Source organism: Tupaia chinensis, unplaced genomic scaffold (genome assembly GCF_000334495.1).
Source record: "Tupaia chinensis unplaced genomic scaffold, TupChi_1.0 Scaffold000215_1, whole genome shotgun sequence".
Taxonomy (NCBI): domain Eukaryota; kingdom Metazoa; phylum Chordata; class Mammalia; order Scandentia; family Tupaiidae; genus Tupaia; species Tupaia belangeri.
Window position 1 is genome coordinate 1842918 of NW_006159690.1, and position 23036 is coordinate 1865953.

General features: G+C 38.9%; 1 protein-coding gene across 2 annotated transcripts in view; it reads right to left on the bottom strand.

Annotated features, from left to right (window-relative positions):
* DOCK7 (dedicator of cytokinesis 7) overlaps nt 1-23036 on the bottom strand; it is a 213522-nt gene that overhangs the window by 35718 nt on the left and 154768 nt on the right. For both annotated transcript variants that reach the window (XM_006147525.3, XM_006147522.3), the window contains exons 30-39: nt 21244-21426; nt 21003-21138; nt 16453-16549; nt 12660-12756; nt 10331-10465; nt 8974-9126; nt 6895-7053; nt 6146-6246; nt 3781-3973; nt 1034-1177 (exon numbers count right to left, since the gene is read on the bottom strand). In XM_006147525.3, coding sequence (XP_006147587.1) covers nt 1034-1177; nt 3781-3973; nt 6146-6246; nt 6895-7053; nt 8974-9126; nt 10331-10465; nt 12660-12756; nt 16453-16549; nt 21003-21138; nt 21244-21426 — 1398 coding nt within the window. The remainder of the gene's footprint in view (nt 1-1033; nt 1178-3780; nt 3974-6145; nt 6247-6894; nt 7054-8973; nt 9127-10330; nt 10466-12659; nt 12757-16452; nt 16550-21002; nt 21139-21243; nt 21427-23036) is intronic.

Genomic DNA, 23036 nt, shown 5'->3' on the forward strand with positions numbered 1-23036 from the left:
TTTCCCTCTCACTGTCTCTTTACAAACCCCCAAGTGAGTGCATGTGCCCTAAGGCAAAAACCTCTTAAAAAAAAAAAAAAAGAAGGTAAATATAGATTTGACTATCATTTCTTTCTCCAATAAACATTCCATCTGCGCTCGAACTGATTGCTTCAATTCTTCACATACGGAAGGGCTGGGACAAGGATTAGGATTACAGCACAGTAAGGTAGCCAGGCAAGGGATCTAGGATGTATATTATAAAGCTCTTGATAAGAAAGCTCTAGGTCTACCTGACAAGGCTCACTGTGCCAGCAAGGGAGTGGCCATAGCTTTGCTCCTCGGTACCAGGACAATGTTCAACACAGTAGAAAGAAGATTCCGTCTTTCATTCAATAGAGCAGCTCTATTTACTGAGCCATACTAGTCTAACTTAAACAGGAACTTAAATCACCCAGAGACTTTTTGTTCCATTTTGCTGTTTTATAATTTAAAGGTTTTAGAAAATGATGGTAAAGGTTTTGTGAACCAAATAAGGGGAAAACTTCTGCTGCAGATTATATGCTGGTTCATAAAGAAACAAATGAAATACACTGAGAAAAGTGATACATTATTAAAATAAAAAGGATGGGGACCAGCATTTGGCATAATGGTTATATTGTTGGACTCCATGTAGTCAACCATCGTATGAGTTCCAGACCTGGCAGCTTAAAACTCACGCCAGGTGTATGTGCATGTGTGCCCCAAATCCCAAGAGGGAATGGAGGGGAAGGGATTACGGCATGGCCATCCTCCCTGGGAAGGATTTCTTACTTTTCTGTCTCTCTGTTTTTGTCTCTCCAGTGAGTGCACATGCCCTATATCAAAAATCTTTCTAAAAAAGGAGTAAGCAATGATAAATCTAGAAAGAAATATCTGGTCCTAAATAGTTCATAAGGTATTTGGAGGAAACTATCCTAAAGGAAAAGCACACTGAGAGAATATATTGATATACAGATGTTACTGATCATTCGGAGGTATGAAGCTGAGGAAAGAATGAACAAGGGCCATCTACCATAGAGAAGGAAGCAGCTGCTTGTTCCAGTAATCCCACAAGTCCTGTTTCAGTAAAGTACTTTCCAGAGCAGATACCTTCTTCATCTGGAGATACCACATCATCTGAGACTGCAGATTCTTCTAAAACGTTAGATGAAATATTCTAGAGGAAAAAAATGGAAAAGGCTTGTGAAATGGAAGTAATTTCCTAGCATAGCAGGTGACTTGTGGTTTAGTGCTAGACTCTCACATTTGAGTCTCAAACCTGGCAGCTTGCCTTCTCACTTTCTCTCTCTCTCATGAGTCCTATATCAAACTAAAAAGAAAATAATGATGATAAGTAAACTTAACTAGATAATTCTAAAAAAAAAAAATTAAATAAAAAAATATAAAAAAAAAAAAAAAAAAAAAAAAAAAAAGTATAGATGAAGTAATTGAAGATGAAGCAAGGCCAGCTCGTGACATGGTAGTTAAGGCAGATGGATCCAACGTGGCTGACTGTGTGGTTTGAGTTCCTAGAGCAGCTTGAAAAACATGCTCGGTCCACGTGTAAGTGTGCCCAGAATCCCAAGAGAAGAATGGAGGAGAAGGGGCTGCAGCACGGCCATCTCGCCAGGAGAGTGCTTTTTCTCTTTGTCTTTTCTCTCACGCAAGTGCATGTGCCCTAAAGCAAATTCTTAAAAATAAATTGAAAAAAATTTAGGTTAAAAATAAAAAGGAGGGTTATGCAAAGGTAAAGGATAAATCTCTAAAAAACTTTCTGTGTTTTGAAGATGACAATAAAATGATAACTTTATTACTAGGTAACTTTTCCTTCAATAAAAAGTTGTGAGCTAGAAAACTAAGAAAACTCAAGGGCTAAAGAAAATAGTGATAGGACATTTAAAGAGGCTTAAACATTTTCTTTTTTATTTAATTGATCTTCTCAAAATTCTCTATCTGAGAAATTAAGGTGTGAAAAATAGTCTCTTGGCTTGGTAAATGCACACTGAGTTAAAAGAAAACCTCAGGTATAATTAAAGCCCTTTGACCCAAATAGGTTGAGATCAGATGTTATTCCTAAAAAAAGGATACATATATATTCTAAAGATTTTATTTTAATCTCAACATTTACAGTAGATATACACTCATTTATCAGCTTTTGAAGTAGGTCTAAGGCATTTTCCTTTGTGTATGAGCCTCCAGGTTAGAGGTCCATGTAATCTCTCTTGAGTAAGCACCCATAATCCAAACTTCTTTTAAGATTTCTAGTTTTAGTTTCTTTAAAGTAGAATGAAAACTTGAACTTAAAAAAGGTATCAAGCTATTCAAGACTTTTAGGAGCTTTCCCACTAATCTTTTATATATTTCTGGTTTAGAATTAATTCAACAGCCATTGTTTTAGGGGCTCAACTTTATTGAGTTTTGCAAAACCTTTTATTTACTTTTCAGAGAAGCAACAACTTTCTTTGTGCATTCTGATTTAATTGAAATACATTAATATTTAATGAAATTTTATAATATCCTAAACCTGGCATTTAATAGGTTTTGAAGAAAAGTAAAGAATAACTGACTCTTGGTAAACAAGAATTCCACCAGCGGGTCCAAGGTCATACCTATTAGGTAGTAAATGTCATCTACTGATATGAGTCTATAGTAGTAGTCAATTTCACACAGGGAACAGATAATGTTGAGTTCTCCAGTGTGTTGGATAAAAGATTATCATTAAGATCTATTCATTAAGGGACCAGCAGTTAGCAAATGGCTATGTTGCTGGACTCCCATGTAGTCGACTGCAGGTCGAGTCCCAGACCCGGTGGCTTAAACTCATGCCAGGAGTGTGTGCGTGCACCCAAGATCCCAAGAGTAGAATGGAGCAGAAGGGACTGAGGCATGGCCATCCCCCCTGGGGGGTGATTTCTCGCTTTCTGTCTCTCTGTCTCTGTTTGTCTGGCGAGCGTACGTGCCCTATAGCAAAAACTTCTAAAAAAAAATTTCTACTCAATTCTAATTCTCAGTATTTAAGTGTAATACATTTTCACAAATATCAAAGTTCATAATTGGTTACAAAACAGTAAAGTCAAAAAGAATAAATATATATAGCATTAATCTAGTGGTAAAAACTGTGAAAATATAATTAAAAATAAGTACTTTAAAAATGTATTAATGGGGCCCAGCAGATGGTGTGGTAGTTGGGTCATTGGACTCTCACATGGGCCAACTGCGGTTCAAGTCCTGGACCTGATGTCTTGTTTTCTCACTTCCCTTCCCACTTTCTGTCTCTTTCTGGTGAGTGCACATGGCCTATAGCAATAAATAAATAAAATTAAATAAAAATTTTTTGTGGAAAAAAATGTGTTAATAACAATGATAGTGAAATGTTTATCCAACATGTGAAGCATCAGTTTAAGGCTTTAGGTTTTCCTTACAAATTGAAAGAATCTGGGGGCCAGTAGACGGCATAGTGGCTGCATCACTGGACTCCCACATGGCTGACCAAGGTTGGCATCCTGGATCTCGTGGGTTGAAACTCAAGCAGGGCGCGTGTGCATGCATGCCCGCCCCAGATCCTGGGAGGAGAATGGAGGAAGTAGAACTGTGGTGTGGTCATATTCCCTGGGGGGGTGATACCTCACTTTCCTCTCTCTCCCCACGAGTACATGTGCCCTAAGGCAAAACGTCTGCCAAAAAAAAAAAAAAAAATCAAAGAATCCAAACAACAGTGAGTGAAACTTAAAACCAAAAAAGGACATGTCTTGACTTAATGTATACCTGGCAGATTCCTACCTGGAATGTCACGCATCCCACAGGGAGGTATTTCCGGTCCTCCAGCATGCTCAGGTACTCAGCAACAAGTGCTGCCGAGTGGACCAGGCACTGTGCGGCTTCAGCATGATTGCTTCGTTCGGAGTGCTTGCCAGCCATGTTCTGCAACCAGGTCAGTCGCAGATCTGGAGAGGTCTGGTAGCCCTTGGCAATTCTAATTAGAAGAGAAATTCTTTTCAATCAGCATACACTTCCCAAGCTGGGAGGGGGTTTACGTAGCTTGTTCAGAGTTTACCTAGACAGTTTTCTGTTACTGCACATAACCTATTTGAGACAAATTTTTTAAGTAGTATGAAAAGTTGTTTTGAGTGCTTAGAGAGATAGCTGTGGCCCATGAGATGGATATATCATCCGGGGAAGGAGGGCAAAGGAGACATGCCATGTTAAAATCTGACCACTAAGGAAGCAATTCATAAAGAAAAAAGTGTTTATTATGAGAACATAGTAAAGTTTCAAAATTAGGGAAAAAAGAGGACGTATAAAAGGTACTTTTTTTTTTTTTTGAGAGGTTTTTGCTATAGGGTGCGTGCGCTCGCCAGACAGACAGAGAGAGACAGAGAGACAGAGAGACAGAAAGCGAGAAATCACCCCCCAGGGGGAGATGGCCATGCCGTAATCCCTTCTCCTCCATTCTTCTCTCAGGATCTTGGGCACGCACCCACATGCGCCCGGTGTGAGTTTAAGCCACTGGGTCCGGGACTCGAATCGTGGTCGACTACGTGGAAATCCAGCGACATAGCCATTACGCTAACTGCTGGTCCCTAAAAGGTGCTTTTGAACCAGGGAGTGATACAGTGGTGAAGGTGGTTGGAACCCACAGGACCGAGGGTGCGTTTGTAGTCCTGGACCTGGAGGCTTGGAAAACATGCTAGGCTCATGTGCCTACATGCCCAAAATCCTAAAAGGAGAAATGGAGGAAAAGGGAATGTGGCATGACTATTTCCCACGTGGAGTGCTCTCTTACATTCTCTCTCTTTCTGTCTCCAGCAAACTCATGCATTCTCTAGCAAAGTATAAATAAATAAATAAATAGCTCAAATAAAACAAACTTAGTCTCTTTAAAATAGAGACGAAAAACTACCTCTTCATAATATATAAAAGCGAGAAATCACCCCCCAGGGGGGATGGTCACGCTGCAATCCCTTCTCCTCCATTCTCCTCTCGGGATCTTGGGCACGCACGCACACGTGCCCGGCATGAGTTTTAAGCCACCGGGTCCGGGACGCGAAACGTGGTCGACTACGTAGGAGTCCAGTGACGTAGCCATTACGCTAACTGCTGGTCCCACTTTCACAATATTTTTAAAAATTTGCTCAAGGGTGTATATGCTTGCCAGAGAGAGACAGAAACTGAGAGAAAGAGAAAGACAGAAAGCATGCCTACCCGTGGGGAATGGCTATGCCACATTCCCCTTTCTTCCGTTTCTCCCTCCTTGTGGGGTTTTGGGCATACACAGACATGGGCTTGGCAAGTTTTGCTTATTCCCAGTCTGGGATTCAAACCATAGGGTTTAGCTCACATAACCACTAGGTCTTGGGTTGGTCCTATTTTGGCCTTTTTTTTTTTTTTTTTTTAAGAGAGATTTTTGCTATAGGGTGCATGTGCTCACTGGACAGACAGAGAAACAGGAAGCGAGAAATCAGCCCCCAAGAGGGAGGGCCACACCACAATCCCTTCTCCTCCATCATCCTCTTGGGACTTAGGACACACACACGTACTTGGTGTAAATTTCAAGCCACCAAGTCTGGGACACAAACTGTGGTGGGCCATGTGGGAGTCCAGCAACATAACCATTACACTAGAACACCGAAACTATAAAAGAAGGAGGTCATATGACCAAAAAAAAAAACAACTTCTAAAGCTTTAATACTGTATCGGCCAAATACATGGGAGTTACAGATTTGTGAAAATATATCCCTAGAAATATTATCCTTTAAGCATAGCTCTCCAATTCAGGACAATTCATGTTATGGTTAAACATTCATAAACTGTATTTTCTTCTTAAAAGCCTGATTTTTACACTTATAATACGGGTCTTAGGCCTTCCTCTCTAGGAAATCTCGAGCCTAGGACACCAAGGTATTATTAAATATATATTATGATTATTTTTTAGAAATCTTACTTTTTAATAACATACTGAACAGTTATGTATAATTCTTAAAAGAAGCAACACAGAAAATCTAAAAATTAGCTTAAAATAGGTACATTTTGACTTTTTAGTCTAGAAAAATCAAAGAATTTTTGTCTATATTTTTATCTGATATTTTCTGTGTGTCTTACTAAAAGCCCATTATACAAATGTATAAGTGAGTAAGAGAAATGTTACCTGTACATTAGATCGATCAACATTTCAGGATCCTCTTGGTGTTCCTTCATTTTAACAGTATCAGAAAGGATCATATGAAGATTAAAAACCAGGTCTTGGACCTGCAACAGAACGTTACATTAAAAAGGTTTTTTTTTTTTATTCACTCGTTATCACTGAATTACTTTGGGATATATGTCAGATAAACATCTGAAGATTTTTTAAAAGTTATGCGCTATAGATATTTCTACAGTATGCGGTTATGCTGGCGTCTGGAAGTAACGGGGACTAAACCACACAAAATCCTCAGCAGACTAAGCCTTTTTAGTTCTTTCACTTACAAACAAGCAAAACTATAAGTGGAAATAAAATGTAGGGAATATAAAAGCAAAGAAAAAAATTCTCTCCTATGCTTCTGATTGTACTAAAGAGGAGTTTGTAGAAACCCCCCCCCTTTTTTTAAAGGCAAATTACTATTTGAATTATAGGTAGGAATAATGTTTCATCATGAAGCTGTGTCTATATTGCCTAATTAGACTGTCCTACTTGTTATAAATGCACAGAATTAAACACCAAAGATATTAAGTACTCCCCAAAAGAGGAGGTAGCTTAAGAAAACAGAGAGATCCAATCCTATCTATGGTATATAAAATGTGGATTGAAGGAAAATAAAGGATCCTCCAGCAAAAGTACCATTTGAGTAACAATTGGGAAAGTGCTTGTTTAACAACCCTATTTCAATTAATGATCTAGAAAGTAGCGTTTCTAACCTGATCAGGAAATGTTGTTTCCCTCAATTCCAGATCTTCTTCAGCATATGTCAATATAGTCTTCAGAGAACGTCTTAAGAATTCTTCATTAAAATTCTGAGATGTGCCCACCAAGGAGGACAGTGACATCGTCACCTGCATTTTAACTCTAGCAAAGTTCTGTAACAGAGAAATTGTAATTTTTACTGAAATGTACACATCAAACTCTTATTTTAGGAAAGACATAAAACTTAGGATTTTGCTGTGAATGATGTAACAAAAAGACAGTGTGCTTAAAAGTCATATGTTAGAATTAAATAAAAAATTTTGCCTAGGTTTTTACATTTACCTGTTATGTAGTATATGTTTATTATAAACTCCAGGCTATTTAATTAGATTTATACTCTGAAATTATTTAACATACATCATGCCTAAGGTAAGCTAAGGTAGAATCCTTCAGAGTGACGATTTTAAGAGTTTATAACTTGCATTCTTCTTTTTTTTGTATAAATTCATTTCTACTCTACCATACCACATTGTGAAACCACTTTTGAGATGTTAATCAGTGAAACCTGGTAATTGCTAAGTCCAAGATACTTTTTTGTCAGTAGTCTCCTTGATACTTTTGTATATTTAAATGTACAGGTTATTTTCTCCAGTGACAGTTTTCTATTCTGATTTTCCTATTTATCATTCATTTCTTTAATTTCCTTTCTTTTTATATGATAGTGCATGAGTGCACATGAGAGAGAAAGAGGAAAAGCATTCTCGACAGGGTCTGGTCATGCTGTGCTCTCCCTCCACAGCCCTCTATGTCCCCAGGATCCTGGGTTCCTGTGCACATGCCTGCTATATTTTTCAGGGCAATCCAGGATGTGAACCGTGCAGCCATATGGCTTCCAGCACTGCAGGGTGCTGCAGTTAACTGCTGCGCCACAGGCCCACTCCTTTTATCCCCTCCTTTTCAATCTTCTTTAAATACCAATGCTCCCAAAGATTTTGTCAAAAACCTTCTCAACTGACATAATCTAAATAGCCTCACCCATGCCTTTGCCTTCAACTACTGATATATCCATGTTTCCGTCTTCAGCTCACATTTCTCTCTATAGCTTCAGGCTGTTACACTTTACCAGCTATAGACAATTCCATGTGGATGTACCATGAGTTCCTCAGCGTCAACATGTCTGAAATATCTTCTCTTCCTATTAATTATCTAAACAAATGATGCTATTATTTGTGTAATCCTTCAGGCCAGAAATCTAGGGGTCATCCCCATCGCCATTTTCCCCTCTCGTTATTCATACCATAAGTCAAATCCACACCAGCCCTTATCTGTTCCCAATGTCACTGCTTTAGTTTATACTCTTACTCTTTCTTACTTGAGTGCTATAATAACAATCTAATCAATTTTTAAAAGTTTTTCTCTTAACACCCAAGTTTATCTTCAATAAAGCACTAGAGAAATGTTTGTAAAATGCAAATCAGAACATATCACTCCTCTTCTTAAAATACTCCAGTGGCTCTCCACAGTTTTGAGGATAAAACTCAAGTATTCGGTTCAGTAAATAAGTCAAATTACATAGCAGGAACTGAGAGTACAGTGATAAATAAGTATATGCCTAAAATAGGTTAATTATAATTTTATCCTTTATTACTCTCTTTTCCAGCCATAACCATCAAGAAGTACTGAAAGCTGGCTTTGTGGTATAAGAGGAAAGGTTGAATTCCACAGTGAGCGTGGTTGAATCCAACCTAGAGAACTGGACTTTGTAATATCTACAGAATTAAACGTACCAAGGTAGTCTAAGTCTCAAAATATATAAATCTCCATGTTCCCCCAGAACTAATTAATATTTAGAAATTATATTTCATTAAGATTCTAGAAATTTTGAAAAAGAATTATTTATTTATTTAATTCTATTTGTTATTATTATTATTTTTTAATTTAACCAGGCAGAGACAGAGAAAGGGAAAGTGAGAAAGCAAGTTGCCAGGTCTGGGATTCAAACCACCATTGGCTATGTGGGAATCCAGAGCCTTTAACCACCACGCCACCTGCCGGTCCCAAGATTCCAGAAATTTTTCTGGTGAGGTACTTACATTCCCGATCTCAAAGTTTTGCCTCATTAACAGGTAAAGGGAGGCACTGGCATGCGACCGTATGGTACCAATGCTGCTGCTGCAGTGCCGGAGAAGCCTCAGGCATAGGTCCGCACACTGCTCGGTCTCTTCCTCAAACAGGAGCTCAGGGAACTGCGGGAAAGCAACACGAACACGGCAGGTATACAGCAATAGTTCCAAGTTATGTTCACTAGCCCGGACTGAAGACTGCCAGTATCACCCAGAGACTAAAAGAGCCAAGGGCGTTAAGTTAATATTGTCTAATGGTGAATAGTTTAGACCACAGAATCACACAGACTGAATGTCAATACTAAATATGCCACCTGCTAATTACTTCTGTGACCCCGGACAAACGTTTTTTCCCATAAAATAGGCCTCCTAATATTGGACTGTCGGCAAAGCCACGGCACATTTTCGCATAGGAAAACATAAGAAAAAAATAGGTCATGACTTTTCTGACAACCCCATGTTATCTACGTGGATTGCAGTGAGGCTACAATGAGGTAGCATGCGTAAAACACTCGGTATAGCAATCAACATCTAAGAACTCGATTAGGTCGTCGGGAAAGGTATGACAGGTTCTTCTGTGCAAAAATGAGTCATGACTTTCACGATGGCCCAATATAGCATATTTTTATTATTACAAAAGAACATACCAGTTAAGTTTCATTAACATCTCTACATTCTGTCTTCTAGTATGACTATGATGAAATAACTACCTTCAAAATTTCGGGGGAAAACAAACAGAGGAAATAAGTATTTGAAGCAGTTGAACAAACAAATATCTTCTATTACACTCAACATAGGATAGATTCATTTTCCTGGGTGGAATCACGTATATACTAAACTTGTAATAACTTCTGTTAAAGAGGAAGAGAACAAGGTGAGGCTGAAATAAGAGAAGCCCCATATTTAATACTAGCCCCGGGGCCAGCGTGTGTGCCCAAAATCCCAAGAGGAGAATAGAGAAGGGACTGTATCCTGGCCATCCTCTCTGAGGAGTGATTTCTCATTTTCTTTCTGACAAACACATGTGCCCTATAGTAAACACTTAAAAAAGAAAAAAGAAAGAAAGAAAGAAAAAAGATTGTTAATTTCAGTCCCTTCTATTTATCAAATTACTATTTTTAAAACCAGAAACTGGTGAAAGGTGATCCAAATAAATGAGGCATTCCAAAATGAAGCAGCAGTGGAGAGGCACGGAGAAATCCAGGGTTTTAAGTGATTACGTAAATTTTAACTACAGACTCATTAACCAAAGTATTTGCCAAGTGACCTTAGACAATGTTAGGGAAGAAAGCCAGTCTGACAAGTCCTCAGAGACGAGTGGACCCACCTTGGAGACGAGGGCCCTCTGTGTAGCGAAGCAGTGTTGCAGATAAACTGCGCTTTGGTTACAGGCCATGCTGTGCAGCAGCACTTTCAGCACCCCACCAAGGATGCTCTCTTTGGATTCTGTGACGGAAACTGTCTGCAATTTAAATATAAATCAATAAAATGGAGGTGTACTAGCCATTGGGTTAGGACAGTAGAACATGTGTAAGCAAACACATTTTTAAAAAATAGGGAAGTGACTGTATAAGGTCGACTAGGATTTCCAGGAGATAGAGCTGAGCAGGACTGGATAAGAAAATAAAAGTGGAAAAAAAATGGATAGAATTTAAATGGAGGAGGGGAGAGGGAGGAGAAAGAACATAATGGCAAGAAAGCAAAAAGTATGTTTTAGGAAAATCAGTAAGTAAGAGTGGCCTGACTTGAACTTCATTAGAAAACAGCTGGAGATAAGTCTGGAAAAGTAGAGTGGGGTGTACAGCAGAGAACGATGGCTGTATGCCAGCAACCGTTCTTTCCTTCTTCCTTCTGTAACAGAAATCCTACATTTTAGCTAGAGACTTTGAACTCAGGTACAGAGAGATGTAGATGAAGAGAAGTTTAACCTTCTGAGTCATGTCCCTAAGTATACTCTGTCCCTGCTCTTTCTTCCAGCCAACTGAAATGCAGACTTAAATGCAGATGTGAGAGCTGCAGCTCTAGCAACCATCTTGGGTTAGGCATTTTGCACTTAATGCTTCTTTTGATTCTCTCTGTACTAGCAGATTAGACCTATTCCAAGTAATAAAATAACTAGGTATAACAGCCTTCTAAGTCTGGAGAGTTTGATTGTCTTTTTCCTGGGACAATCAAGACATACTACATTTTTCATATTTTAAAAATTCTAATCAGGGTAATGAATGACGAACTATTTAACCACCATCTCATGGAAATGTAGAGTGGATGGGAGAGGGAAGAGCACAGAGTATCATGAAGCAGGTGGCCGTTGTTACAGCTCTGAAATAACGTGACAGAGTGGTGGAGGTAGGAAAAGAATGGGAGGAATAGGGGAGAGACATTTACTAAAACAACTGAGACATGTTGGTAACTTATTTAAATCCTAGTTCTTCCATTTACTAGTTATGCAATCATGGGACGTTGTTTAATATCTTTGAGCTTCAGTATTCTCATTTACAAGAGGGAGTATACTGACAATTTCAACTGTGTGAGTTTCTTATAAGGATCAAATGAGTTAATATTTGTGAAGTGCTAGGATAATCTCTGAAACAAGAAAAAAACGGAGTAACAGTTATTACTATTGTTGCTAACAGGATAATACTGCCTAGAGGGTTACTGTTAGGACTGAGCTGGATCAATACATAGAGAGACTGAATCCCTGCTGTAGTACACAGAAGATACTGAATAAATCCAGCATATCTACATGAAGCTATGGCTATTCGTGCATGCCGAAAGTGGTGTGATGGCAGAACACCCAACTCAGTAAACATTTGGAAATGCAAAACTAGGCCTGGAAGGGGAGAGACAAAGAGATTGAGATTTTATAATCACCTTTAAAGAATAAACAGTTGAAGCTGTGAGAATAGATATGATTTATGATTACAGTTAGAGAATCACAAAATGTTGGAACCATGGGTTCATTTGGTAGTGTAATAAAGTGCTGGGCATATGGAACCAGATCCCAAGTGGCATACTCTGGTTCAAATCCCAGCCCAGCATGGAAAACATGCTGGCTGGGTATAGGTGTGTGCTCCAAATTGTGACAAGATGGAGAAATGAAATAAAAAGGACTATATAACATGATCATGCCCCATTGAGGGGGACTTTCTGCCTCTCTCTCCTTTCTCTCTGGGGAGTACATGTGTCCTATAGCACTTAATAATAATAATAATAATAATGATGATGATGATGATGGGGACCAGCAGTTGGCGTAATGGCTATGTCGCTGGAATCCCATGTGGTCAACCACGGTTTGAGTCCCATACCTGTTGGCTTAAACTCATGCTGGGTGCATGTGCGTGTGTGCCCAAGATTTCGAGAGGAGAATTGTGGCGTGGTCATCCTCCCCGGGGGGGTGAGTTCTCATTTTCTGTCTCTCTGTCTTTCTTTGTCTTTCTGGCAAGCGCACGTGCCCTATAGCAAAAACCCCTAAATACTACTATAACTACTAATAATAATGATAATGAAATTTTAGTTTATTTTTTTAAAAAATGTTTGGAACCAAAGTTTTAAGAAGTCTTAACATTTAAGTGTAATTATATAGCTCAATAAATACTTTCTCTCTTATCCCACTTTACCTGCTCTGTATTTTAAAGTCCTCTTCTTTGTGTTCTTACCTGGACAACAATCTCTAATGTATCCAAAATGATTAGGTTTGCTTCTGTAGCCAGATTTCCATCAATCAGGGCTTCATGTTCAATCTCCGCTCTTGACCTATTACAAAATATTATAAGAAAGTATCCTTTAAAAAGCCACAATTAAAAAGAAAAGACTTGGGACCAGCAGTTGATGTAGTGGCTATGTTGCTGGACTCCCATGTAGTCGACTGCGGTTCAAGTCCCAGACCCAGTGGCTTAAACTCACTCCAGGTACCTGTGCACATGTGCCCAAGATCCAAGAGGACAATGGAGAAGAAGGGATTGCGGCGTGGCCATTCCCCCAGAGTGGGGGGTGATTTCTCGCTTTCTGTCTGTCTCTGTCTGTCTGGTGAGCGTATGCACCCTATAGCAAAAACCTCTCAAGAAAAAAAAGAAAAAAGACTTAAGGATGCATAAAAATGAATCATTCAAAACTGCTAATATTTACCTCAATAAAAAATAATAAAAGAATAGGGAAAAAGGCAGTATTTTTTGCATATTAAAAAAGTCTTGTTTTACTCTACATTTTGTGGACCTTGCCAATACATACATCATTATAGATGCACAATGCCATTAAAGGCGTAAATGTTTGCTTTACCTCTCAGACATGCAGCAAATACACTTTTATTCTGAAAGGCATGGACGCTAGGTGGTGCTGTGTGGGCTTGTAGTCAGGACTGCTTCACGTAAAGCAACATTCAGATGTTTAGTATTCATTTTACCCTCTCGAGGATTTTCAATGCATTTTCAGGGATAAAAATTCCCAAGATTTCATTGAATTTCTCTTTAATTTTAGAATAAATATATGCAGAAGATAATTTAACTCTCCAGTGAGATCAGCCAGAATCACTCTTTAGAAACAAACAAAAAGATAACTGTGTGACGTGATGAATATATTAATTAGCTTGATTGTGGTATTGTTTTGGAACTGTACAAATATATAAAAATATTACATTGCAGGGGCCAGTAGGTGGCATGGTGGCTGAGGCACTGGACTCTCGCATGGCTAACTGTGGTCCAAGTCCCAGATCTGGTGGCTTACTTTCTCACTTTCCCTCTCTTCCTCTCTTTTTCTCTCTCTGGTGGGTGCATGTGCACTAAAGCACATAAAAAAGTAATTAGTAATAAATAAAATTGAACAAATAATTCTTTAAAAGAAGCCCACTGTTTACCCTAAATATACAATTTTTGTCAACTGTAAGCCAATAAAGCAAGAAATATAAAAGAAGGGGACCAGCAGGTGGCATGGTGGTTAAGGTGCTGGACATTCCCACATGGCCAACCACAGTTCAAGTCCCAGACCTGGTGGCTTGCTTTCTCACTCCCCTCCCCCCCTCTGTATCTCTCTCTGGTCAAATTAAAATAAAAAATGAATGAATAAGTAAATAAAATTAAATAAATATTTTTAAAAAAGAAATATAAAAGAAAGCAATTTGATGGGATAAAGAATACTTCATGAATTTGTATTTTACATATTAAATTGATAATAAAATATAACATAGGTATCCATCAGCATTAAATTGAAAAAGAAAGTATTTAGTGTCCAAACTTATAATCTCTAGTAAGATATTATTAAAAGAATATAACAATAATATGATGGGTTAAACAAAAAGAATCAGGAAAATACAAAAAAAAAAAAGAGTCTTCTTTAAAAGAGAAAGCTAAGGCTGAGAGAACATTTTATATGAAGGGACTTCAAAAAGTTCAGGGAAGGGCCAACCTAGTAGCCTTTTGGTTAAGGGAGTTGGATCCCACCTTGGTGAACAAAGCTTGAAAAACACTCTGGGAGCATATGTGGGTGTGCCTCTAACTCCCACTGGATGGAGAAGTGGAGGAGAAGGGACTGCAGAGTGACCATGCTCCAATGGGTGGTGCTCTTTCTTTCTCTTTCTCTTTCTCTTTCTCTTTCTCTTTCTCTTTCTCTTTCTCTCCTCTTTCTCTCTTTCTTTTTCTCTTTCTCTTTCTGGCAAGCACACAGCTTGTGGCAGTTTTAAAGAACAATTCATGGAAAAAATGGAATTAAAGTACAAGTTCACTTTGGTGCAAAAAAAAATTCATACAAAGGTTTTTCATAATACACATTTTCCATGAACTTTTGGAAGATTCATACAAATGCTCAAATAAAGCTGCAATATACTGATAGTGTAGCATTTGCCTGTTATGTGATTTCTAAAAATACAACACACATGAAAAAAAAAATCAGAGAAATAAATTTTGTCAGAGAAGAGAGGAAAGCACATATTCAAAGCTTAAGACTATTAATAAGGGCCAGCAGGTGGCATAGTGGTTAAGGCAATGAACTCCCACATGGCTAACCACAGTGAGTCCCTGACCTGGTGGCTTGAAATACATGTTGGGTGCATGTGAATGTGTGCCCAAAATCCCGAGAGGAGAAGGGAGGGGAAGGGATTGCAGCATGGCCAGACCCCCGGGAGTGATTTCACTTTCTCTCTCTCTGTCTCACTCTCCAGTGAGCGCATGTGCCCTACAAAAATCTCCCCCACCCCCGCAAAATGGGAGAAAATTAATATACCATATGCATATTACATTTGGTATGTGATAATTCCAAACTCTTATATATATATAGTACTGAGACTGCTGTTTCTCTCTCATGGAAGCCTTTCTCCCTGAGTCATATAATTTTATTCTCTGGAAGATAATATTTCTGAAAGTTTATTTGTGAGAATCTTTAAGGCTTTTTCAGATATGACAGCCATCTTGGTTTGCCTTAAGACAGGTCTGAGGCTCCCTAGGATGTGGGTCAATCAACGCTAAATTTTGGAGAGCCCTAGGCAAACCTCAGTGAGTTGGCCACCTTATTTTCAGTTTTTTGGGCCAGTCAAACTACTAGAGGCTTTGTGATGTACAAATTCTCAAGATATAAATGTTACCCCTCAACTTAATGCCATGTTTCAAGTCAGGCAGTTTTACCTGCAGCCACCTGGGCAGTGAGAAGGGTAGCCTCGCGTAGTTGGTTTTGGGAGTAAGGTCAATCAACGCACCCAGTTTGCCGTGTGCAAGAAACTGAAGACCTACGTTGTGCTTCTGTCTCTTCAATTACATTCTAAACTCAGAGGGAAAATACTAGTTTTCTAGTTCTTTGTAAGACTTAAAATATTTAGCTCAGTGTGACAAATGAAACACAAATAAAATGCGTTCAGAAAAGAGTTGCAGGATGCACGGGCCAAGAGGATTTGTGAGGGAAAATAAGGTTTAAGTGTGTAATGTTTTGTGGGAATGGATGGTGGTTGAACAGCTAGTGCAATGCTCTGTGAGGCTGATCCACGTGGGAAGGTTCTGGGAGTACCCACAGTTCTCACTGAACATGCAGGGCAGCATACGCCCACGACATGGGGCTGGCTAAGCTAGAGGCAGATGGTGGCATGAGGATCCTGATGGGGATGCAGCGCTCTCTCTCTCTCATGCCCGCTCATGAAAGAAATAGATAAATGTAAATAAATAAATAAACCACACACACGTGTATATATTGGGTTGTCAGAAAAGTCATGATGCATTTTCTCCTATGTTTTTCTATGAAAAAAATGCGTGATGACTTTTCTGACAACCCAATAAAACACTTTTTGCAGTACTCTACAGAAAAATAAATTATTTTCTTAAATGACTTGTTCTTAAATCTAAAAATTAAATATAAACATTTTGCCTTCTGAGATTTGAATGCCGAATAAATATAACACAAAACTAAAAGTAATAATTTTCTTCTTGCACTTGAAGAGCAAGCCCAACAATAGCATAACGTGGAAAGTTATATTACTTGTCAAGTTTCTCTGTATTTTGCCGCCAGTGAGTCATATCCTTTCTCCACCTCAAATTTTCTTGACTTCCAAAGGCACTTCCAGATGGGCTTCTCTCTGTCAAGGACATTTCAAAATCAAATTCAAACTGTTATCAGGTGAACCACATGTAAGTACATCTGCAAACATATAAGAAACATTGTATGTCATTAATTAATTTTATACAAAGTTGTTTTATCCTTAGTTTAGAAGAAAAACCTAATAATGATGTTTTTTATTAAAATTTTTTATAATAGTTGAGAAGAAATGTATGTATCTGTTAAATAGGTTTTTAGAAATATCCTTTTAAATAAACATTAACATTTTAACATTGATTTTCTTAAAATCTTTTTTAGGTTACCAGAGAGTGTATGTGCTTGCCCTTCCCTTTCTTTTCTTTCCTTCTCCTCTTTCTCTCTTTTTAATTTTTTTAAAGAATTATTTTATCTTTCTTTCTTTCTTTATTTTATTTTAATTTGACCATAGAGGAACAGAGAGAGAGAGGGAAAGTGAGTAAGCAACCTGCCAGGTCCAGGACTTGAATAGTGGTCAGCCATGTTAGAGTCCAGCACCCTTAACTACCATGCCACCTGCCAGCCGCATCTCTTTAGATTTTAAATGTCTATCTTTAAAAATTTAATGAAACCCCCCCCCAAAAAAAAACCAGATATGTCTGTATTAAGATATTTAGCAAGGGGATAGCAAGTTGTACAGTGGTTAAGACGCTGGACTCCCAAGTGGCTGACTAAGGTTCGAGTCCCAGACCTAAAGGTTTACTTTCTTTTCTTTTTTTAAAGAATTATTTTTATTTAACTTTATTTATTATTATTATCATCATTATTATTTTCCAGGTTGATCCAAGAGAGACAGAGAGGGAGCGGAAGTGAGAAAGCAAGCCACCCAGTCCAAGACTTGAACCATGGTCGGCCATGTGGGAGTCCAGCGCCTTTAACCACCATGCCACCTGCCGGCCCTCCTCTCTCTCTGTTTCTCTGGTGGGGGCACGTGCCCTTTAGCAAATTAATAATAATAATAATAATAATAATAATAATAATGTTATCACTTTAAAAAAGATATCTAGCAAAATAAGGATCTTTGATCTATGTACAGATCAAACATTTATTTATTTATTTTCATGAAACAGTCTTTTACCTCCTGATGAAGACGGTCTTTTCTTAGATGATCTAGTTTAAATGTCCAAATGTAAGTAAGAATTACAAACACTTATTTTCTAAGACAAAACTTCAGTTCTTTTTTTTGGGGGGTGGGGGAGGTTTTTGCTATAGGGCGCGTGTGCTTGCCAGAAAGAGAGAAAGAGAGAGACAGAAAGCGAGAAATCACCCCCCAGGGAGAATGGCCATGCCACAATCTCTTCTCCTCCACTCTCCTCTTGGGATCTTGGGTATGCATGCACACATGCCCGGCATGAGTTTAAGCCACCGGGTCTGGGGCTTGAACTGTGAATGACTACATGGGAGTCCAGTGACATAACCATTACGCCAACTACTGGTCCCACTTAAGTTCTTATATATGAATAATAATAGGTGTTCTGAAGCCATAGGTTTAAAAATAATAATTGCACCCAGCATGTGACACAGTAGTTAAGGTGCTGGATTCCCACATGGTCAATAAGAGTTCAAGTCCTGGACCTGGCAGATTGCTTCTTCTCTCTCTGTCTGCCTCTCTTGTTTGCACTTGCTTTCACTCTCTCTGGTGAGCACACATACCCTATGGCAAATTTTAAAAATGACAATAAATAAAATTAAAATAAGTAATTCTTTAAAAATCTATATATGTGTGTGTATACGCACACACACACACACACATGCATATGCATACACTGTTGGGGCCAGCAGATGGCATGGTGGTTAAGGTGCTGGACTCCGACATGGCCGACCAGTTTGAGCCCCAGACCTAGTGGCTTGCTGTCTCACTTTCCCTCTTTCTCTCTCTCTGTCTCCCTCTGTTGAGAATACATGCCCTCTAGCAAAATAAAAATAAATAATTCTAAAAAAATTACTGCTAACGGTCCCATTCTCTCCAAAAATAAACCTAAGAGTGAGTTGAGTTAGTAAAGAACATTAAGTTGTAAGGCAAAAGTTTCTATTTCTGCCACCTAGTTTATATTCTTAGGGAATTATTTACCTCTTTGAGTTTTACTTTCTTTCTTTTTTTTTTTTTTTGAGAGGTTTTTGCTATAGGGCGCATGCGCTCGCCAGACAGACAGAGAGAGACAGAGAGACAGAAAGCGAGAAATCACCCCCCAGGGGGGATAGCCACGCCGCAATCCCTTCTCCTCCATTCTCCTCTCGGGATCCTGGGCACGCACGCACATGTGCCTGGCATGAGTTTAAGCCACCGGGTCCGGGACTCGAACCGCAGTCGACTACGTGGGAGTCCAGCGACATAGCCATTACGCTAACTGCTGGTCCCGTTTTACTTTCTTAATAAAAAAGATTACTATAATTGCTTTTTAAATGACCTATGTAAAACTTAAGTTTCATATTTTTTTATAAGGTTCTATACATACTAAATGAGTTAAGAGGAATCCCAGAGGCCTGTGCTGGCAGGTGGTAACACAACTGCACCCCCATGGGAAAGAGCTGCCGTCAGGTCCCGGGACCTCCCTGAGCATGCTGGGCATGTACGTGTGAGCCTGATCCCAGCCAGCTGAGACTCAGGGTGCATCACAGCATGAAAGCCCTACCAGGTTTGGCTGGCTGGCTCTCTCTCTCTTTCTCATGGAAGAAATAAATAAATTTTCAAAAAAGAAAACCAAAAGTACATTGTAAACTATATAGTGAAAAACAGTTTTCTATTTATTCCTTCAAAGGCAAAGTTTGTGTCATATTCATTATTAAAATTCCAAACACATATAAAAGATACTGAAATAAATGATCACTGTGCTACTGGTCTCTCAGAAAACAAACAAAAATATTCATTCACACATTCATTCCTGTTTTAAGCCAACAAGTATGTATCTTGCTGTTAGTATGTGTCACGTACACAACTGACTGAGCCATGTCCCTAACCTTCAGGAACTCTCCTCAACAATATGATTTCTTTATCACTTTAAAATTTACAAAATGTTGGGACCAGCAGTTAGCGTAATGGCTATGTCGCTGAACTCCCATGTAGTCAACCATGGTTCGCGCCCCGGACCCGGTGGCTTAAAACTCACGCCGGGCGCATGTGCGTGCGTGCCCAAGATCCCAAGAGGAGAATGGAGGAGAAGGGATTGCAGTGTGGCCATCCCCCCCGGTGGGTGATTTCTCGCTTTCTGTCTCTCTGTCTCTCTCTATCTGTCTGGCGAGTGCACGTGCCCTATAGCAAAAACCTCTCCAAAAAAAAAAAAAGAAAAGAAAAAAAATTACAAAATGTTTATACACGCATGGTCACAATGAAGATGGTAAGAATCAGTTGGTTATAGATGTATGTATGTATGTATGCATGTATGTATTTATCTACCTATTTATTTATCTATTTATCTATTATCTATCTATTTATTTATTTATTTATGAGAGAGATTTTTGCTAAGGGCTTGTGCTCTCACCAGAGGGTCAGAAAGATACAGAAACAGAAAGCGAGAAATCACCCCACCCCACCCCCGCCAGGCGGGATGGCCATGCCACAGTCCCTTCTCCTCCATTCTCCTCTTAAGGTATCTTGAGCATGAAGAACACATGCCTTGTGTGAGTTTTAAGCCACTGGGCCTGGGGCTTGAACTGTGGTTGACTATGTGGGAGTCCAGTAAGAAAACCATTATGTCATCTGCTGGTCCTGGTTATGGAACCTTCTTAATTTTCAAAACAAACACAAGCATACTGTGAAAAAGAAAGGCAGAGAGATCACTGAGCCAAGGTTGCATGGCCAATGGTAACAGACCTGGGGTTAGAAAAAGGCCTCAAATGCTACTCTCCTGGCTTTTCTTCCTGATACTTGAGTTGGATGGGCAGTATTTTGCCTTAGAAACAGGTATGTTAATTCACTGTGCAAGCAAAGACATTTTTAAGAGTAAAAAGGGATACTACACAGAATGAACCCCGATGGAAACCATGGACTTTGGGTGATGATGTGTCCATATAGGTTCACCAATTTAACAAAAGTTATAACAAAAATGTTATTAGCATCACTTCCTAGCTGAGGCTGTTGATAAAATGGGAGGCTATGCATGTGTGGAGGTAAGGAGTACAACAGAAATCTCTGTACCTTCCCCCAATTTCGCTGTGACCCTAAAACTGCTCTATTTTTAATAGGGGGGAAGGGAAGGTACAATTAATAATCACACAAAGGCAATGGACATCAACTGAGACTTTCCAGAACAAATGGGAAGGCGTCTTCACCCTCCTTTAGGAGGAATTCTAACTTGCATTTCAGCAGAGAAATGATTAGGCAAGTTAATTGGGTTATATTTAAAACACTTTTTAAAAAAGGGTAGAATTGTCATTGAACACTTGCTATGATCATTACAATACATAATTTAAGGAAATTTAAAAATTTCTCACCAGAGGAAAAAATATCATGTACATACCAAGCTGTCCTCGGCTTCGGCGAACCATTTCTTGCCTAGCACCGATGCTCCCAAGGATAGCTTCTTCAAGCTTTGCTCTCATGTCCTTTGATTTCTTGAAGGTCAAACTATTCATTCTCTCAAATACCTTTTTCCCCTAAAATGTGAACATTAGAAAAGAAGAGGCATTGAGGACATTTTCTTCTCCATATTATGTTGGTGTTTTTCTTTTTCTCTTTGCAACGGTATAATGACCACTTACTTTGTACTCAAAACAAGATACACAGAGATAAAGCAGATCTAGCAGCCGGTTTAGCTGTAAGACGGAGAGATCAGTAAACCACTTTTGCAGAACTGTCTCATCTGCATTCTTGAGAACCCACAGTAGACAGATCAAAAGGCTCCGACTCGATTCTGCTGAAAAGGTAGTATGCTGCCTGCCACTCTGAAAGTAAAGAACAGCAGAACAAGACAGATGGGTCAATGATCAGGTCTAGTTTTCTCGTTGTTGAATATTTTCTTCTGAAAATGATATGAAAATTGTTTTAAAAATATGGTATTTCAAAAGGGCTATTTCATTATGATAACATTTGTGCAAAATAGTCATATAAAACACCTTAAAGTTAGGGACCAGAAGTATACTAAACCTTTCCCGGCAACAGAAGTTTGTTTTAATTTATGACACAGTTGTTAGTTAAGAATAAATGTTAAGGAAGGACCCCTAATAGAATCAACCCAAGAAGATCTTCTCCAAGGTACATCATAGCCAGACTGGCCAAATCTACAGACATAGACAAAGATATTAAAATTGGCAAGTGAGAAACATCAGGTTACTTATAAAGGTTATCCCATCAGGCTAACCTCAGACCTCTCGTCAGAAACAATGTGAGCAAGGAAAGAATGGGAAAATATATTCAAACTGTTGAGTGACAAACAGTTTCAACCAAGAATACTGTAGCCAGCAAGGTTATCTTTCATATGGAAAGAAAGGATAAAAACACTCTCAGATAAACAAGATCTGAAAGAATCTGCCAATAGTAAACCCACTCTTCAAGAAGCTCTGAAAGGAGTGCTCAACCAGGAAAACTAAAGACACATACAGAAATAATAGAACAAAAGACAATCAAGAAAATGACTAATTTTAATGCTAGGGACAAGACATATCAATAGTAACACTGAATGTTACCTTCCAGGATTTAAACAGAAAGACTGGACCACAGCAACACTGCATTCAACGGAAGAGTGTTTGAACCTAAGACTGAAATCGTGAAATAGAATTGTATGACTTTTGAGTAAAACATTACTGATTTCTTTTTTATTTTTTGCACCATCCTTTGTTTTCCCAATTTAAACATTTCACTTTCTTTTTTTTTTTATTTTTGGAGAGGTTTTTGTTATAGGGCGCGTGCGCTCGCCAGACAGACAGAGACATAGGGACAGAAAGCGAGAAATCACCCCCCAGGGGGGATGGTCACGCCGCAATCCCTTCTCCTCCATTCTCCTCTTGGGATCTTGGGCACGCATGCACATGCGCCCGGCGTGAGTTTTAAGCCACCGGGTCTGGGACGCGAACCACAGTCGAATACGTGGGAGTCCAGCGACATAGCCATTACGCTAACTGCTGGTTCCCAACATTTCACTTTCTTTTGAGTTGTTGATAGGTTCAGCAATTTGTTAAAATATTTTTCTTCTTTGTTTCTTTAAATGGAAACATAAACTTTTCTCCTTCCTAACCCCTCCTGAACTGGAAATATTTGGGAGTATTTTTATTTTTTTGGCAGAAGAGTTACTTGCATAAGTTCAATACTGCTTGTCACACTGAATCAGAAATTGGAAATACTCATTATTAGACAGGGCTTTGATTGGAATGTCATACCTGAAGATTAATTTGTGTGCTGGACATTTGCTTTTCAATAATTTGAGTAGCTGACATGTAAATATTTTCTCGGAAATATTTAAAACCGGGGAACCAGCAGTTAGCGTAATGGCTATGTCGCTGGACTCCCATGTAGTCGACAGCGGTTCGCGTCCCAGACCCGGTGGCTTAAAACTCAC